The sequence below is a fragment of the Miniopterus schreibersii genome, assembly GCF_964146895.1.
Source record: "Miniopterus schreibersii genome assembly, chromosome: 3".
Lineage (NCBI taxonomy): Eukaryota > Metazoa > Chordata > Mammalia > Chiroptera > Miniopteridae > Miniopterus > Miniopterus schreibersii.
In genome coordinates, this window is record NC_138103.1 from 8,620,400 (window position 1) to 8,633,260 (window position 12,861).

A 12,861-nucleotide genomic window follows, 5' to 3' on the forward strand; every position below is an offset into this window, starting at 1 on the left:
ACCTGCTTGGTCATTGGGCCAGAGAATCGAGGCAGTGAGGAAGTGAGAGTGAGAGGAGGAAAGCACGGAGGTGATCTGCTTCCAGTCTGATTGGAACAATCTTCAGTGGCTGTTAAGAAAAAGCCAAATTAGAAATGGGAGGAAAACAAAATTGCCCTGTAGGTAAAACAGAACTTGAAACTTAAAATTTTAAATCCAGATTATTGGGTAACAGGAATTAGTCCGCAAAGGAACATGGTTTAGAGTCTGATAATAGACACCAGGACAATCCTGCTCACCTTGTGCTGTATCAGGGAGGCTCGAGTCTCTGCCTTCGTGGTTCAGAGGGGAAGGGATTTGCTCCCTATCGCTAGATTGACTGCACGCGCAAGTGTCTTTAAAGCAGAGCTTACAAACCAGGCATGTGGGTCATATTTGGCCTGTATATCGTTAAAAATATGCTTGACCTAGCATTTTTTTTTAATTGAGAGTTTACCCAAAATATTTAGATATCCAGCATCCCTTGAAATATTGGAAGCTCTGGCAAGCCTGGGCCTTCAGTCTCTCATGACAACAGTTAGCTGGAGCCAGCTGTGCACTAGCCAGTTTCCCACTCCCCAGGCCCCCTGCTTCTGTCACCTCTCAGACACCGAAGCAGAGTCAGTGCGACTTGTCCTTATGTGTGCACTGCTGTTTGTGGTAACAGAGAAATATTTCTCTCCCTGAGTCTCTATCAAAAGTAGAAAAATAGCCCTGACCTGTTTGGCTCAGTGGTTAGAGCATCAGCCTGCACACCGAAGGGTCTTGGGGTCAATTCTGGTCAAGGGCACCTACCTCAGTTGCAGGCTCGATCCCCCACCCTGGTCAGGGCATGTGTGGGAGGCAACCAATCACTGTGTCTCTCTCACATCGATATTTCTCCCCCCTCCCTCTCCCCACAAAAGCAATGGAGAAAATATTCTCGGGTGAGGATTTTAAAAAAAAGTAGGAAAATAAACAGAAGACTGTTAAGGCCTTTAAGAGACCCTGATAGAAATGAGGAAATTCCTGCATGCTTAGTGGACGATTATCTGCCCGCTGTGTTTTTATATTTCTTGTCCCACCCATGCAGATGATGGAGACTGAAACCCTCGGCCTTGAGTCACTCCGGGGGGGAGCCTGGGCCACTCTGGTCGCAGGCCAGCATTGTGGACTATCTAAGCAGCGAGATTTAACTGTTACAGGGCATTGTTTCATTTATTCATTCAACAAAACTTGAATAGAGTATTTACTTTGACTCAGAACTATGTTCCACACTAAGATGACAAAAATGAATGAGGACGACAGGTCTCATGCTGTCACAGAGTAGCCTAACTGGAGGGGCTGGGATGAGCACACACTGAGGCTTAGAAAGGTGTCTGAGCTCCGCAGGAGAGATCTGCTCTCTTCAGAGAGCTGGGAGCTTTATAGAGCTGGACAGTGAAAGTCCAGTGTTTCCAAAGTAGACAGGAGAAATGGCGTTTCAGGTGAAGGAGAAATGGCGTTTCAGGTGAGGGAGAAATGGCGTTTCAGGTGAGGGAGAAATGGCATTTCAGGTGCGGGAGAATGGCTTGCGCAAAGGTGTAGGGCTATAGGAGCTGTGGGACTTTTAGAGGTCAGCTGGGAGGGAGAATTGGGGCCACGTAAGGAATGTCTTGAGTACCAGACAGAAGACTTGGAACTTTAGCCTTCAGCCTGATAAAGTGCTGGTAGCAGTTTAGAAGTGGATCAGTCAGAAAAGAAGAGTGTTCAGGAAATGAACTGATGGACCGAAGAGAGATGGGAAATGGGACAGTGAGGTAGATGCTCTTGCCTCAGGCCCAGTGGGTGACTGGCTGGAAATGTCTGGGAGACATTTTGGAAGTGACACTAGCAAGACTTGGTGAGTGACTGAAGCTAGGATGTAGAGCTGAGTGAAGGAGTCTTGTTTGGTGTGGATAGCACCACTCAGGAACTTGAGGGCCCGCTCATGAGACTAGGGACCGTGTCTTCACTGCTGAGCCCACCACCATGAGGAGGGTGTCTGGCCCACAGTAAAGACTCAGCAAATAGTTGTGAATGAATATATGCATAAAGTTGAGTACAGAAAGAGGAACAAGTTTGGGTGAGGATGAGATAAATTTGATTTTAGGATTTATTGAGTATGAGAATCTTCTGGGATATTCACCTAGCAGCTGGAAATAGAGGTCAGAATGACCTTGTCAGGATTTAGTGAATACTTATCCTGTAGATGAGGTAGATGAAGTTAACTATAGATGTTAACTTTGGGCGGGGGTGGGGATGGGGCTCCTATTGTGTCTTTCTCTTTTTGCTGGGCAGATTGTGTGAGTTCTGAATGGCAGCTCCCCAGAAGGAAGGACTACATCTTAGTATGGGCCAGGGCTCAGGACCATATGTTGAAGGCTGGGGTTTGATGGATGAGTTTCCAAAGGGCCTTTCCACGATGCTAGAGGGAAGGCTAGATTAACGATAGATGCCATTTCCAAGCCAGTGCGTTTGAATGAGCTGTATGCAAGTCATCTGTATTTCTTTGATAACCATACGTTCTGCCATCCAACAGCTAGAGTGCTGGCTAGTCTGAGAGCTCATTTCACATGTGTGGCAGCAGCAGCCCACAGACATTCGCCTCCTCTCTGTCTCCCAAAGTGTAAGAGGAAACCTGTAAGACCTGACTAACAACTCTTAGTCATGAGTGCCTCCTGTTGTTCAGTCTATAACTTCCAACAGTGGTAACTTACCTCACTATCAGGTAAGCAAAATCAAATGCCAGCAGTGGCAGGGAGGGCAAATTAAATGAGCCAGACAGGTCAGGTGGAGAAGTATGGGTTGATATCAGTATGGATTCAAGAAATATTTAATATTATTCTTAACTGTCATAAGAGAAAAGCAGCACAAAAATGGTGATAAATGGAAACTGACCTTCAACCTCACTGTGCAAAGGCCGCGTGAGAGCGTGAAGGCTCTGGCACCATGGAGACCGGTGTGCCTGTCTGGAGGGAACAGCTGTCCTCAGCTCCCAGTGGCTGCTGCCATGAACACAGTCCTAGGATTTATTGGCAGATTTTGTTTTTCAAGAGAAGCCAGAATGTGGATTTTTATATAAAAAATCCACTTCATCTCACTTTTCAGTGTTGGCAAGTAAATTCCTTTGATATGAAAAGATATAGCCAGTACTGGAGGCTGGTTGCTGGTAACCCCTGCAGTTCAGATGCGCTTGCGGTCATTTTGGTTGTTTCCCCTTGTGGAAACAAGGGAGGGGTGAATGATGAAACTGCACAGATAGACTAAAATTTAAAGAATGTTTTTAATATTTTTTTTCTATATATTCCACTGCCTGTGGGAGGTGTGTGTGTGTGTGTGTGTTAATGATTAATATGCTTACTTGATTAGAATCAAAACAGTTCGAAAAGGTATACAGTGAAGCCTCCCTTGTCTACTTCCCTGTGCATCATTCTCACCCCTTGCAGGATCTCTAGGAAAACCTCTTTCCCTGTCTTGTAATCAAAAGGTGGACTTGTTAGCATATTGCTCCGGACCGGTTTTCTTCCCTTGACAGTGTAGCTTAGCAGTCTTTCCTCATTCATACCACCAGTGTGTTCTCATTGAAGATGATAACTTAACTCATTAACTCAGGTCTCGAACTCGTATTCATTTACATGATTCTTTAGTTTTCGACACCTTTCTTGTACCTAACAGTAGCTTTAAATTTTGTTTTGGCAGGGACTGTGCGAGAGGACATTTAAGCGTCTATACCAGTACATGCTGAGTGCTGGTCTGGCGAAGGTGGTGTCTCTTCCCTTACAAGAGATTCACCCTGAATGTGGACCTTTTAAGACAAAGAAAGGTAAAAGCAGTCTCTGCTCTTTTCCCTGGGCTGCACAGATGGCCTTCACTCTGCCCTTCTAAGCTCCAGCTGTCACTCTGATCATGTCTGCCTGCTGTGGGATGATTTCACCTGTCTTTTCAGCTCTATCCCTCTGTGCCTGGCTTAGGATCTTCTATATAAAAAGTGCACAGGAAATGTCTGCCAAATGAAAATAATTCTAACTTCCAGCAAACATCTCTATGTGGCTGTCCGTCTAACATCTCAAAGTCATGGTGTTCAAAGAACCAGTTCATCTTGTCCTTTTTGCACTAAGCCACTGAAGTGCACTGTGCCCACTGTGCCGAGTGATCACATTATCCGGGTAGTGTCACCATTTTACATGTGAGACAAATAGAGATGCTGAGTAACTTACATAAGGTTGAGCAATCCACAAGCAGGAGAGGTAGGATTAAACCTTCTAGAAAAGTCAAACTAAGGGCAATGGCCTATAAAACTTTAAAATCTTCACTAGTCCTTTATTTTTCTCTATTCCTGATTTTTGTCCCATGCTATTCACCTCTCCTGATTAACCAAAAAAGCTTAGGGTCAGAGCTTTCAGTAAAAGATGGTACATTCTTCCCAAATCCCACTCTAGGGATAGTAAGAGACATAAAAGGAGTAAGCCCACAAGTACAAAAAGAAGAGGACAGGATATGGCAATAGAGAGTCATCAACAACATTTTGATGCTCAAAGGCAGATGGACAAATGGTAACTGACTGAGCGGACTGGGAAAGCTAAATGCTTGATAAGGGCAATAGCCAGGAATTGACACCTCAAAACCGGAAATCAACTGAAAATTTGGAGATTCTGGTACCTTTGAAAGCACAGGCATGGATGGAGTTGGAGACAGGAGAATTGGTCAGTAGTCTGTGAAAAGCCATATGTACCCCGGGCCCCCTCCCATCCTGTGCACAGCCAAGAAGGAACCCTTTCCCACAGGGACACAGGTCTGGTTTCTCCCAAGAGAAGATGCGCCAGAGGGATTCTAGACTCACAGAGATGATACCCAACTAGAAACGGTACTGTGCTGAAAGCGGGGGTTGGGTGACAAGTGACAGTCTCCGTACACTAAAAGGTGAGAGTCCATTCCAGTTTGGCTCCTAGAACAGCCAGACCTACAGTCCCCTAGGTCAGAGGCCAGAAGCCTCTTATCCGCAGAAGCTGACCAGTCCAAGAGAAAAGTCATCTAGATAATGAAATTTGGAGGTTTTCCATCAAAATAGCTGGCCCCTGCCTGCCCACCCTTCACAGAAGCCCACTCAGTGACAGCCTCTCCCGCCTCCTCACCCTCCAAATGCCTGAAACACGGGTTTGGGGCAGCATTCTAGTGCTTCACTCAACATTTGAGGAAAACTGTAGTATGAATGTAAGAGAAGCAAACAAACTTAGGAAATGGAAACAAACTGAGGAGAAGAAAACTTTTTTTAAAAAAGAATCCTAAAGAAGAGATTGCATCCATGAAATCCTAGCAAGAGGATATAAAGAAGGGACATGCAGAAAATAAAAAAGAGCTCTTAGAAATAAAAGAAACATGACTGTTGCAATAAAAGATGTAGTGGAAGGGAAGATGGTAAGATAAAGTTGAGAAAATCTTCGAGAAAGAACAGAAACTCAAAAGAAATAAGAAATAAGAGAGCTAAGTTGAAAAAAGGCTGAGCCCAAAAGATGTAATTAACATGCACACCACAGGGGCTCCAGAGAGGGAGGGAGGATGTGCAGGGGGAGTGGAGGGGAGGAGAGGATGAGAAATGGCACAAGAAATTCTTCCAGATCTAAAGGACAAAGGTTCTGGATCAAAAGACCTGTCAGGTGCCTAGCGCAATGAATGGGAAGAACCCCACACCAAGGTCTGTCACCCTGAGACTTCAGAAATCTGACTTAAAAGAGTCTTCAGGGAGGAGACATCAGACTGCCCAATGGTTACTGACACTGGGAGACCTTGGAGCAAGGCCATCAATATTCTGAAGGAAATAGACTTCCAGTCCACAGTGTGTTGTTCAGTTTTGTCATTGACCAGGTGCGAGGCTAAGGGCATTTCACAATGCAGATCTGAAACACTGCCCCTCCCATCTCCGTGCCCTCTGGAAGCCAAGAGGCAGGAGAACACTGGTCCAGGAAGCAGCAGCTCATGAAAAGCCCTGGGGAGATGGCAAAGGGAAACCATGGTGACAGGCTCTGAGAGTAGCCTGTTCAGGTGATCCCAGGAGGGATGGCAGTCATGCAAAGTCCATGCTTAGTGCATGCAAGTGTGTCTAGTGGAAGTTGTACTTTGTCAGAGTCTGAGCTTGGATTTAATGGCAGGTACATAGGAAACCAAGCAAATGTGGAGAAAAAAATACCGAAGTGATTAATTCCAAGGGAAACCAAAAGGCATATAAGAACAAAAAGCTTAGGGCCTGTGTGCTTGCACAGGCTTGAACATAGAAAGTGTCCTGTGGAGACTGGCTTTGTCACCACAGCTTAAGAGAATGTGTTCAGTGAGGACAGACCCAACACGTAGCTCTGCCTGCAGGAGGTAGGCGTTCATGTTTGCGGAGTGATGGAAATAACAGTCTGAGGGAACTCTGTTCCTTACTTTATTTCCTCCCTTAGTTAGTGGAATCACTGCCCACTCTGCCTGGCTTCCCTGTGTCTGAGAAAAGTCTCGCTGAGGAGTTGGTAACAGATATTACAATACAACAGGTGTATGGACAAAGGAAGGAGTGCCTCAGAGATAGGGAGCCCTTCTAGAGCAGACCTCATCTTTGAGTCCCTTCAGTGCCGAGGAGATGTGTGACTGGTTGAGTGACTCTAGTCACTTTTCTCGGGAAAGAGTGGGCGGCACCAGCCTTTAAGTGGACAGGAAACTAGGAAATAGTGCTCGGTCCGTGGCAGGGGCAAAAGGCTCCAGAAACCGAAAGGTGTGCTGGGACTTAACTGTTAGAGGATTCCCCAGCATTTGACTTAGAAGTATGATTATCTGAATGCTTAAAGTAGTTTATCATTTTTACTTCCTGGCCTGTCGCAACAAAGGCATTAAAAATAAACACAAGAAATTTTGTATTTAATGAATAGAGAAGCTAAAAAGGAAATGCCATTAAAGAACCTTTCTTGTTGGGCAGGCAGCCATGGAGCAAAGCTTCCACCAGGCTTAAAGTCCCTGGAAGCTCAAACTAGCCGCTTGGATGTAAGACATCCCTGGGCTAGAATTCTCCTTCTGCCATTTCCTGTTGGCGTAATGGCCTCTCTATACCTCTGTTTTCTCCTTGGGATTACCTGGGGGTAATAATACAACTTTCCAGAGTGCCGTGGTCTTCCAGGAGACAGTGTACACAGAGCAGGGGCCATAAGCTGGTGGCCCGTAGGCCATATTCAGCAATGTATTTTGTGTGGCTCACAGTGTTTGTCTTAATTGAATTGGTTTCTGGCATTTAAAAATCAGAAATTTTACCTAAAAGGTCAGCCTTTCAACTTCTCTGTAAAAATCAAATTAAGCAACATTGAACTACATTTCTTTAATAGCAGTTGGCAAAGCAGAGAGGTGCTGCCTGCTTTCCATGGGCCCACCTTCCCCATTTATCAAGGGCACCCTGCTTCCCGCTACAGAACCCACAACTGTCTTCACTCTGGTATGTCATCCGCCAAACCTTGAAGGTATGTCCATGCTCAAAGGGGCTGTCACAGTGAGTGGTCCTAGTTAACCTTGAAGTGTAGTGCTGGGAAGATGAGCTCTCCAAAAAGGAGGGTCACTCAGAACACAGCCTGAGTACTAAGGAGAGTGATGGCTTCAGCTCCTTACGTAGGAATAAGAGAGCAGGCACCCAAGACAATGACAATCAGAATTTTTAGATTGTCACACGCACAGTGAGCTCATTCTGACCATTCAGGAGGCTCATCTCATTCCCATGGTAACCTTGTCACCCACCTCTCAGCTGCTCCGACTCATCATCAGCAGTCCCCTCACATCCCAGGTCACACTAGGTTGTGAGCTCCTTGAGGGTGGTGGCCACACACCTCTCATACTTAACTATTTTTAATGCCTGTGCAGTGTCTGCTTGAAACAGTAGATGCTAAGTAAATGTTCAGCAAATCTAATTTAATTAGGTGCCACTTCAGTTACTTTCCTGTGCAGGAGACAAGGGATGAATGCAGTGTTAGTCTTTTTTTGCCTTGAGCTTTGTAGTCCCAGTTGGCAAAATTAACATAAAACATTCCCTCTAAGGCATTATGGAGTAGACAGGACTTAAATAATAAAAAAAGATGATATATTACTTCATGTAAATTTACAGGTGTGCCTGGATATATATGAGTTGTTTCTAAAAGTCCATAAACAAAGAGCTTGGACTTAGGCTATTTCAAATGCATTACAGAAAGCTACAGTGATCTGTTTTGCAAAAAGCCAAAAAACCTTGGTAATGAAAACAATCAACCTGAACTGATCTGTTTTGTAAATTTGGATTCTTCGATTGTTTACCGGTCATTCTGTGTTTATTAAATTGTGCTGAGAAAAGGAGGGAAGAGAAATGGAAGTTAACTTTGTTATCACCCAGAAAAGGATCACAGTTGGAAACAGTTGACAGAAGTGGAGCTTCCTGTGACTGATGCCTGAGGCAGTCCTTTGAGCAGGTTTTCCAGGTTCAGTGACCAGGCAGTGAGCTTTGCAGAGGATGGGGGTGGGGGGGCTGTTTATGATGTGGACTCTTCCCACAGCTGTTACCCTGAGATTCTTAAAAAATTAATCCAATTCAACAAGATTTGCAGAAAACAAGAGGAATATACAAAAATCAGTTGTATTTCTATACACTGGTAAAGGAACAACCCAGAAATGAAATTAAGAAAACAATAGCATTTAAAAAAATAAAACATTTGTTAACGTAAGAAACATCAAACCCATGAAGAATTTTTGTGAGTATTTGAGCCAAACTACCAATTCACACCAGGAAGCAGAATCTCAATGGATTGAGATAATGCTCTGGAGAATGGCGGTTTTGCACCTTGTTTTATGCATTACCATCAAAGGAGGAGACGTAAGTGGGTTGCATGAAATCCACTGGTGATAGATAAGGGAGGCAGGAGGAAGCAAAGCGGGGGAACCTGGGGATTGGATAAAAATAAATGATAGACACACTTCTCATAGTAGGTGGGTGTGGGATAGTCAACAACTCAGTAACAATGTGGGGGGTTTGTGGTCTCCACAGAGCGGTGCCTGTGCTTTGAGGGGTCTGGAAAAAGGAAAATTACATTGACATTCCAATGATATGTTATTGTAGAGGCAAAAAGACAATAGACAGGCTTAGTTAGGACAAAGACTAACCTTTGGCAGGGAAGATACTGGCCTAGGACATGACTGCGCACCATAAACTGCTCTTTATTTAAAAAGTTTTAACTTCAGACCGTCCTTTGTGGTTACTTTAGGTCTCAGTTTGCAAGGCTGCCACACAGGCCTCCCTGAGCTCATCAGGCTTGCATGTGGCCCCTTTTCGTCCACATACTTAAGAATAAATTTACCAAAAGAAGTACAAAATGAAAGCTATTAAACATTGTTGACAGAAATTTAAGATCTAAGTAAATGGGAAAATAGCCTGTGTTCATGGATTAGAAGACTTAACATTGAGATGGCAGTACTCCCCAAACTGATCAGAAGGTCATCAAAGAAACGTCCAAACCTGTAAGAACGTTTATGAGTTTGAGCCAAACTGATGACAGTTCTGGGAAGCAAAATCTCAAGGTGTCAATGTAAGAAACATTCAGACCTGTGGAGATTTTTGCCAGTTTATTTGAGCCCAACTGTCAACAATTGCCGGGAAGCAATTATTGAGAGAATACTCCAGAGAATGGCCGTTTTGCACCTTATTTTTTACATTACAGTCAAAGGAGGTATAAGGGGATTACGTGAAATTCATTGGTGATAGATTAAGGAGCCGGGAGAAAGCAAAGCAAGACATCTCTGGGATTGGATAAAAAGTAAAAGGAATAGACACGTACTCCCTTTATATGGGTGGGTGGTATAGGATAACAGTCAGCAATTAACATGATCATGACAACAGTGAGGGGATTTGTGGTCTCTGCTCTAGTGCAGTGGTTGTGCTTTGAGGGATCCGGAAAAAAGGAAATTTCTTTGATATTCCAAAGGTATATTATCAGGTGTGTTACAGAAGATGCAAAAAAGACAACAGGCTCAGTTAAGGTAAACATTGACCTTTGTTAGAGAAAAATACTAGCCTAGGCCATGACTAACCCCCATAAACTGCTTTTAGTTAAAAAAATTTAATTTCAGACCTTCCTATGTGGTTACTCTAGTTCTCTGAGTGTGTAAGGCCGCCATGCAGGCCTCCCCTGAGCTTGTCAGGTTTAGTACATGGCCCCTTTTTCGTCCACAAGATTCAACTCTTTTCCTATCAGAATCCCAGCTGACTGGTTTGTAGAAATTGACAAGCTAATTCTAAAATTAATGTGGAATTGCAAGGGACCCAGAAAGCTAACACTCTGGAAAAAAAGAATCAGATAGGAGGACCCACACTTCCCAATTTCAAAATTTATGCAAAGCAACAGTAATCAAAACGGCATAGTACTGGTACAAGGATAGACATAGATATCAATGGAATAGACTCAAAAGTCCAGAAATTAACCCACACATTTGTGGTCAACTAATTTTCAACAAGAAGGCCAAGACCATTCAATGGAGAAAAGCCAGTCATAACAGGCCATTACGGAATGATTCCATTTATGGGAAAGTCCAGTATAGGGAATCGAGAAGTAGATTAGCAAATACTTAGCATTTAGGGTGGGGGCACAGAGGGGCAATAGCTAAAGGGTTTGAGATGATGATGATGATCTAAAATTGGTGACAGGTGCACATACTTGTGAACATACTAAATAACCATTGACTTGCACACTTTTAATGGGTGAATTACACACTGAAACCTATATGATCCTATTAACCAATATCACCCCAATAAATTTAATTTTAAGTAATGGGTGAATTAAATGGTACGTGAATTATATTCCAATAAAGCTGTTAAAAATAAAAAGTTAAATGAAGAAACACGTAATGGTACCACAAACTAAATTAAGATCATTAAAATGACAAAAGGGGACATTTAAAATATTATAGTTAGATTAAAATATACAAGCTAAGAAAAAAGACGGATGAGCCATATTAAGAAGGATTAAAGTGCAATAAAATAAATGTTTAAAAGTGCTTTGAGATCAGAAAACTGGAATTAGAAAGAATGAAGATTAGAAACCCAGAAGGGTAAAGGGTGGGCATAAACAGAGAAACAACAGAAAGGGTGGTCAGGAAAGTTTAAAGCCTAGAACATTAATGGTGCTGGGGGAAAACAGTCAAAAACAGCATGAAATCTTTAAGTTAAAAGTGACAAAGCTGATTAAAGGACACTGACTAGAAAATGAAGAGTAATTACTATCATTAATAATTAAGATAAATAATAATAAGATAAAAAACACCACTTTCCCACATGGGCCTGTCTTTCCCACCTCTGTGCCTTTGCTGGTGTCCTCCCTGGAATGCCTGAGCTCTTCTGCCTGGACAATTCTCATGTATCTTTTAATACCCCACCCAAATGTCACCTTCTCTCTCCCTTCCCTTGCCAGCCCCATCCTGCCTCTTTCTCATTCACCAGCCCAGAAGCACTCTAGCTTGCTTCTCAGTGGTCACCTCGCCAGCTCACATTCTCAGCACTTGCACGCATTTCCCGTTCAGTCCTTACCCCGGGTTAGTCTAACCCTGCTGTTAGAATGATCCCTGGTGTATAGATGAGGAGCCTGAGGCTCAAAGAAGTGAGCAGCTTACGCAGGGTAGAGCCAGAACTCAATTCGCTGTCCTGCGCTCCCTGGCCTCTGTCTCAGATGCTACCCTTTGCAGGGGCAGGGACCATTTCTTATTTATCTCTGTGTGGTCTGCGCCCAACACAGAATAAATGCAGTGAAACTGAATTAAAGGCCCCAATCAGTCTCCTGACATTTTCAGCCTGGGTGATTAGACATGGCTCTTGATCCTCAAAAGCTGTGTTTTGCCAAGGTTTTTAGCAATGGTAAAGGCAGGGTCAATCACTGCTTATTGAGCATTACTTGTGTGCCAGGTGCTGTCCTGAGTACTGTGCCAGACACTGTTCTGGGGGCTGGGGCAACAATCTGAACAGACAGGCCTAGAGCTTACCTCAAGCAGAGGGCTCTGTTTGTTTAAGAGAACTAACCGGGCACTTAATTATTCCTTTTATTTGCATTTCTTTGTTCACTAATTAGGTTAAAAACAAAAAGCAGTTTTATGGAGTAAATTTTCAGGTCTTCTACCCCAGGACGTGCAGTTTTAAAAGTTTCCAACTCAGTGCTGTGTCTCACCCTTCTCTGGGCCTCTCTCTGCTGAAGCCGCCACCCACCTGCCCCTTACACTGTTTCACTCATGCTGGAAACGTGCCTGTGTTCCCAGGGACCGACGTCATGGTGCGCTGCCTGAAGCTGCTGAAGGAGTTTAGACGGAGGCTCGAGGACGACCACGACCAGGACGACGACGACGATGAGGAAGTCGTCTCCAAGGCAGTGCCTCCCGTGGACATCGTGTACGAGCGGGATATGCTCACGCAGACCTACGAACTCAGTAGGTCCTGTCCTCACACCTCACGTGCAGCTCCTGAGAGCTGGCGGCGAGGAACGTTTTGCCCATGTGTCAAAAGAGGGCTCCGCCCTTGAGGCTGTAGCACAGCAGGAAGCACCGTGGTTCCCTTGAAGGGTATAGGCTTTTGGACCAGATTTGCGTTTGGATCCTTGCTCTGTCACTTGTTGGCTCTTACGACTTTAACAAAGTCTCCGAGCCTCAGTTCCCTCATCTGCAAAATGGGGATAATTTCCACCATAGCACGTAGTGAGGACTAGATGAGGACCAGGATTAAAACGTGGTGTGGTGCCTGGTCCATAGGAAGTGCTAAAAACATTAGCTAATTAGTGTTATTACTTGAAGGTTTGAGAGCCACCTACCATCTTCTAAAACTGGTCTGGAGTC

At 44.1% G+C, this 12,861-nt stretch overlaps 1 protein-coding gene across 1 annotated transcript in view; it reads left to right on the forward strand.

Annotated features, from left to right (window-relative positions):
• Positions 1 to 12,861, forward strand: part of GTF3C1 (general transcription factor IIIC subunit 1) — a 68,898-nt gene that overhangs the window by 12,122 nt on the left and 43,915 nt on the right. The window contains exons 6-7 of the mRNA XM_081131300.1: positions 3,718 to 3,841; positions 12,292 to 12,459. Coding sequence (XP_080987426.1) covers positions 3,718 to 3,841; positions 12,292 to 12,459 — 292 coding nt within the window. The remainder of the gene's footprint in view (positions 1 to 3,717; positions 3,842 to 12,291; positions 12,460 to 12,861) is intronic.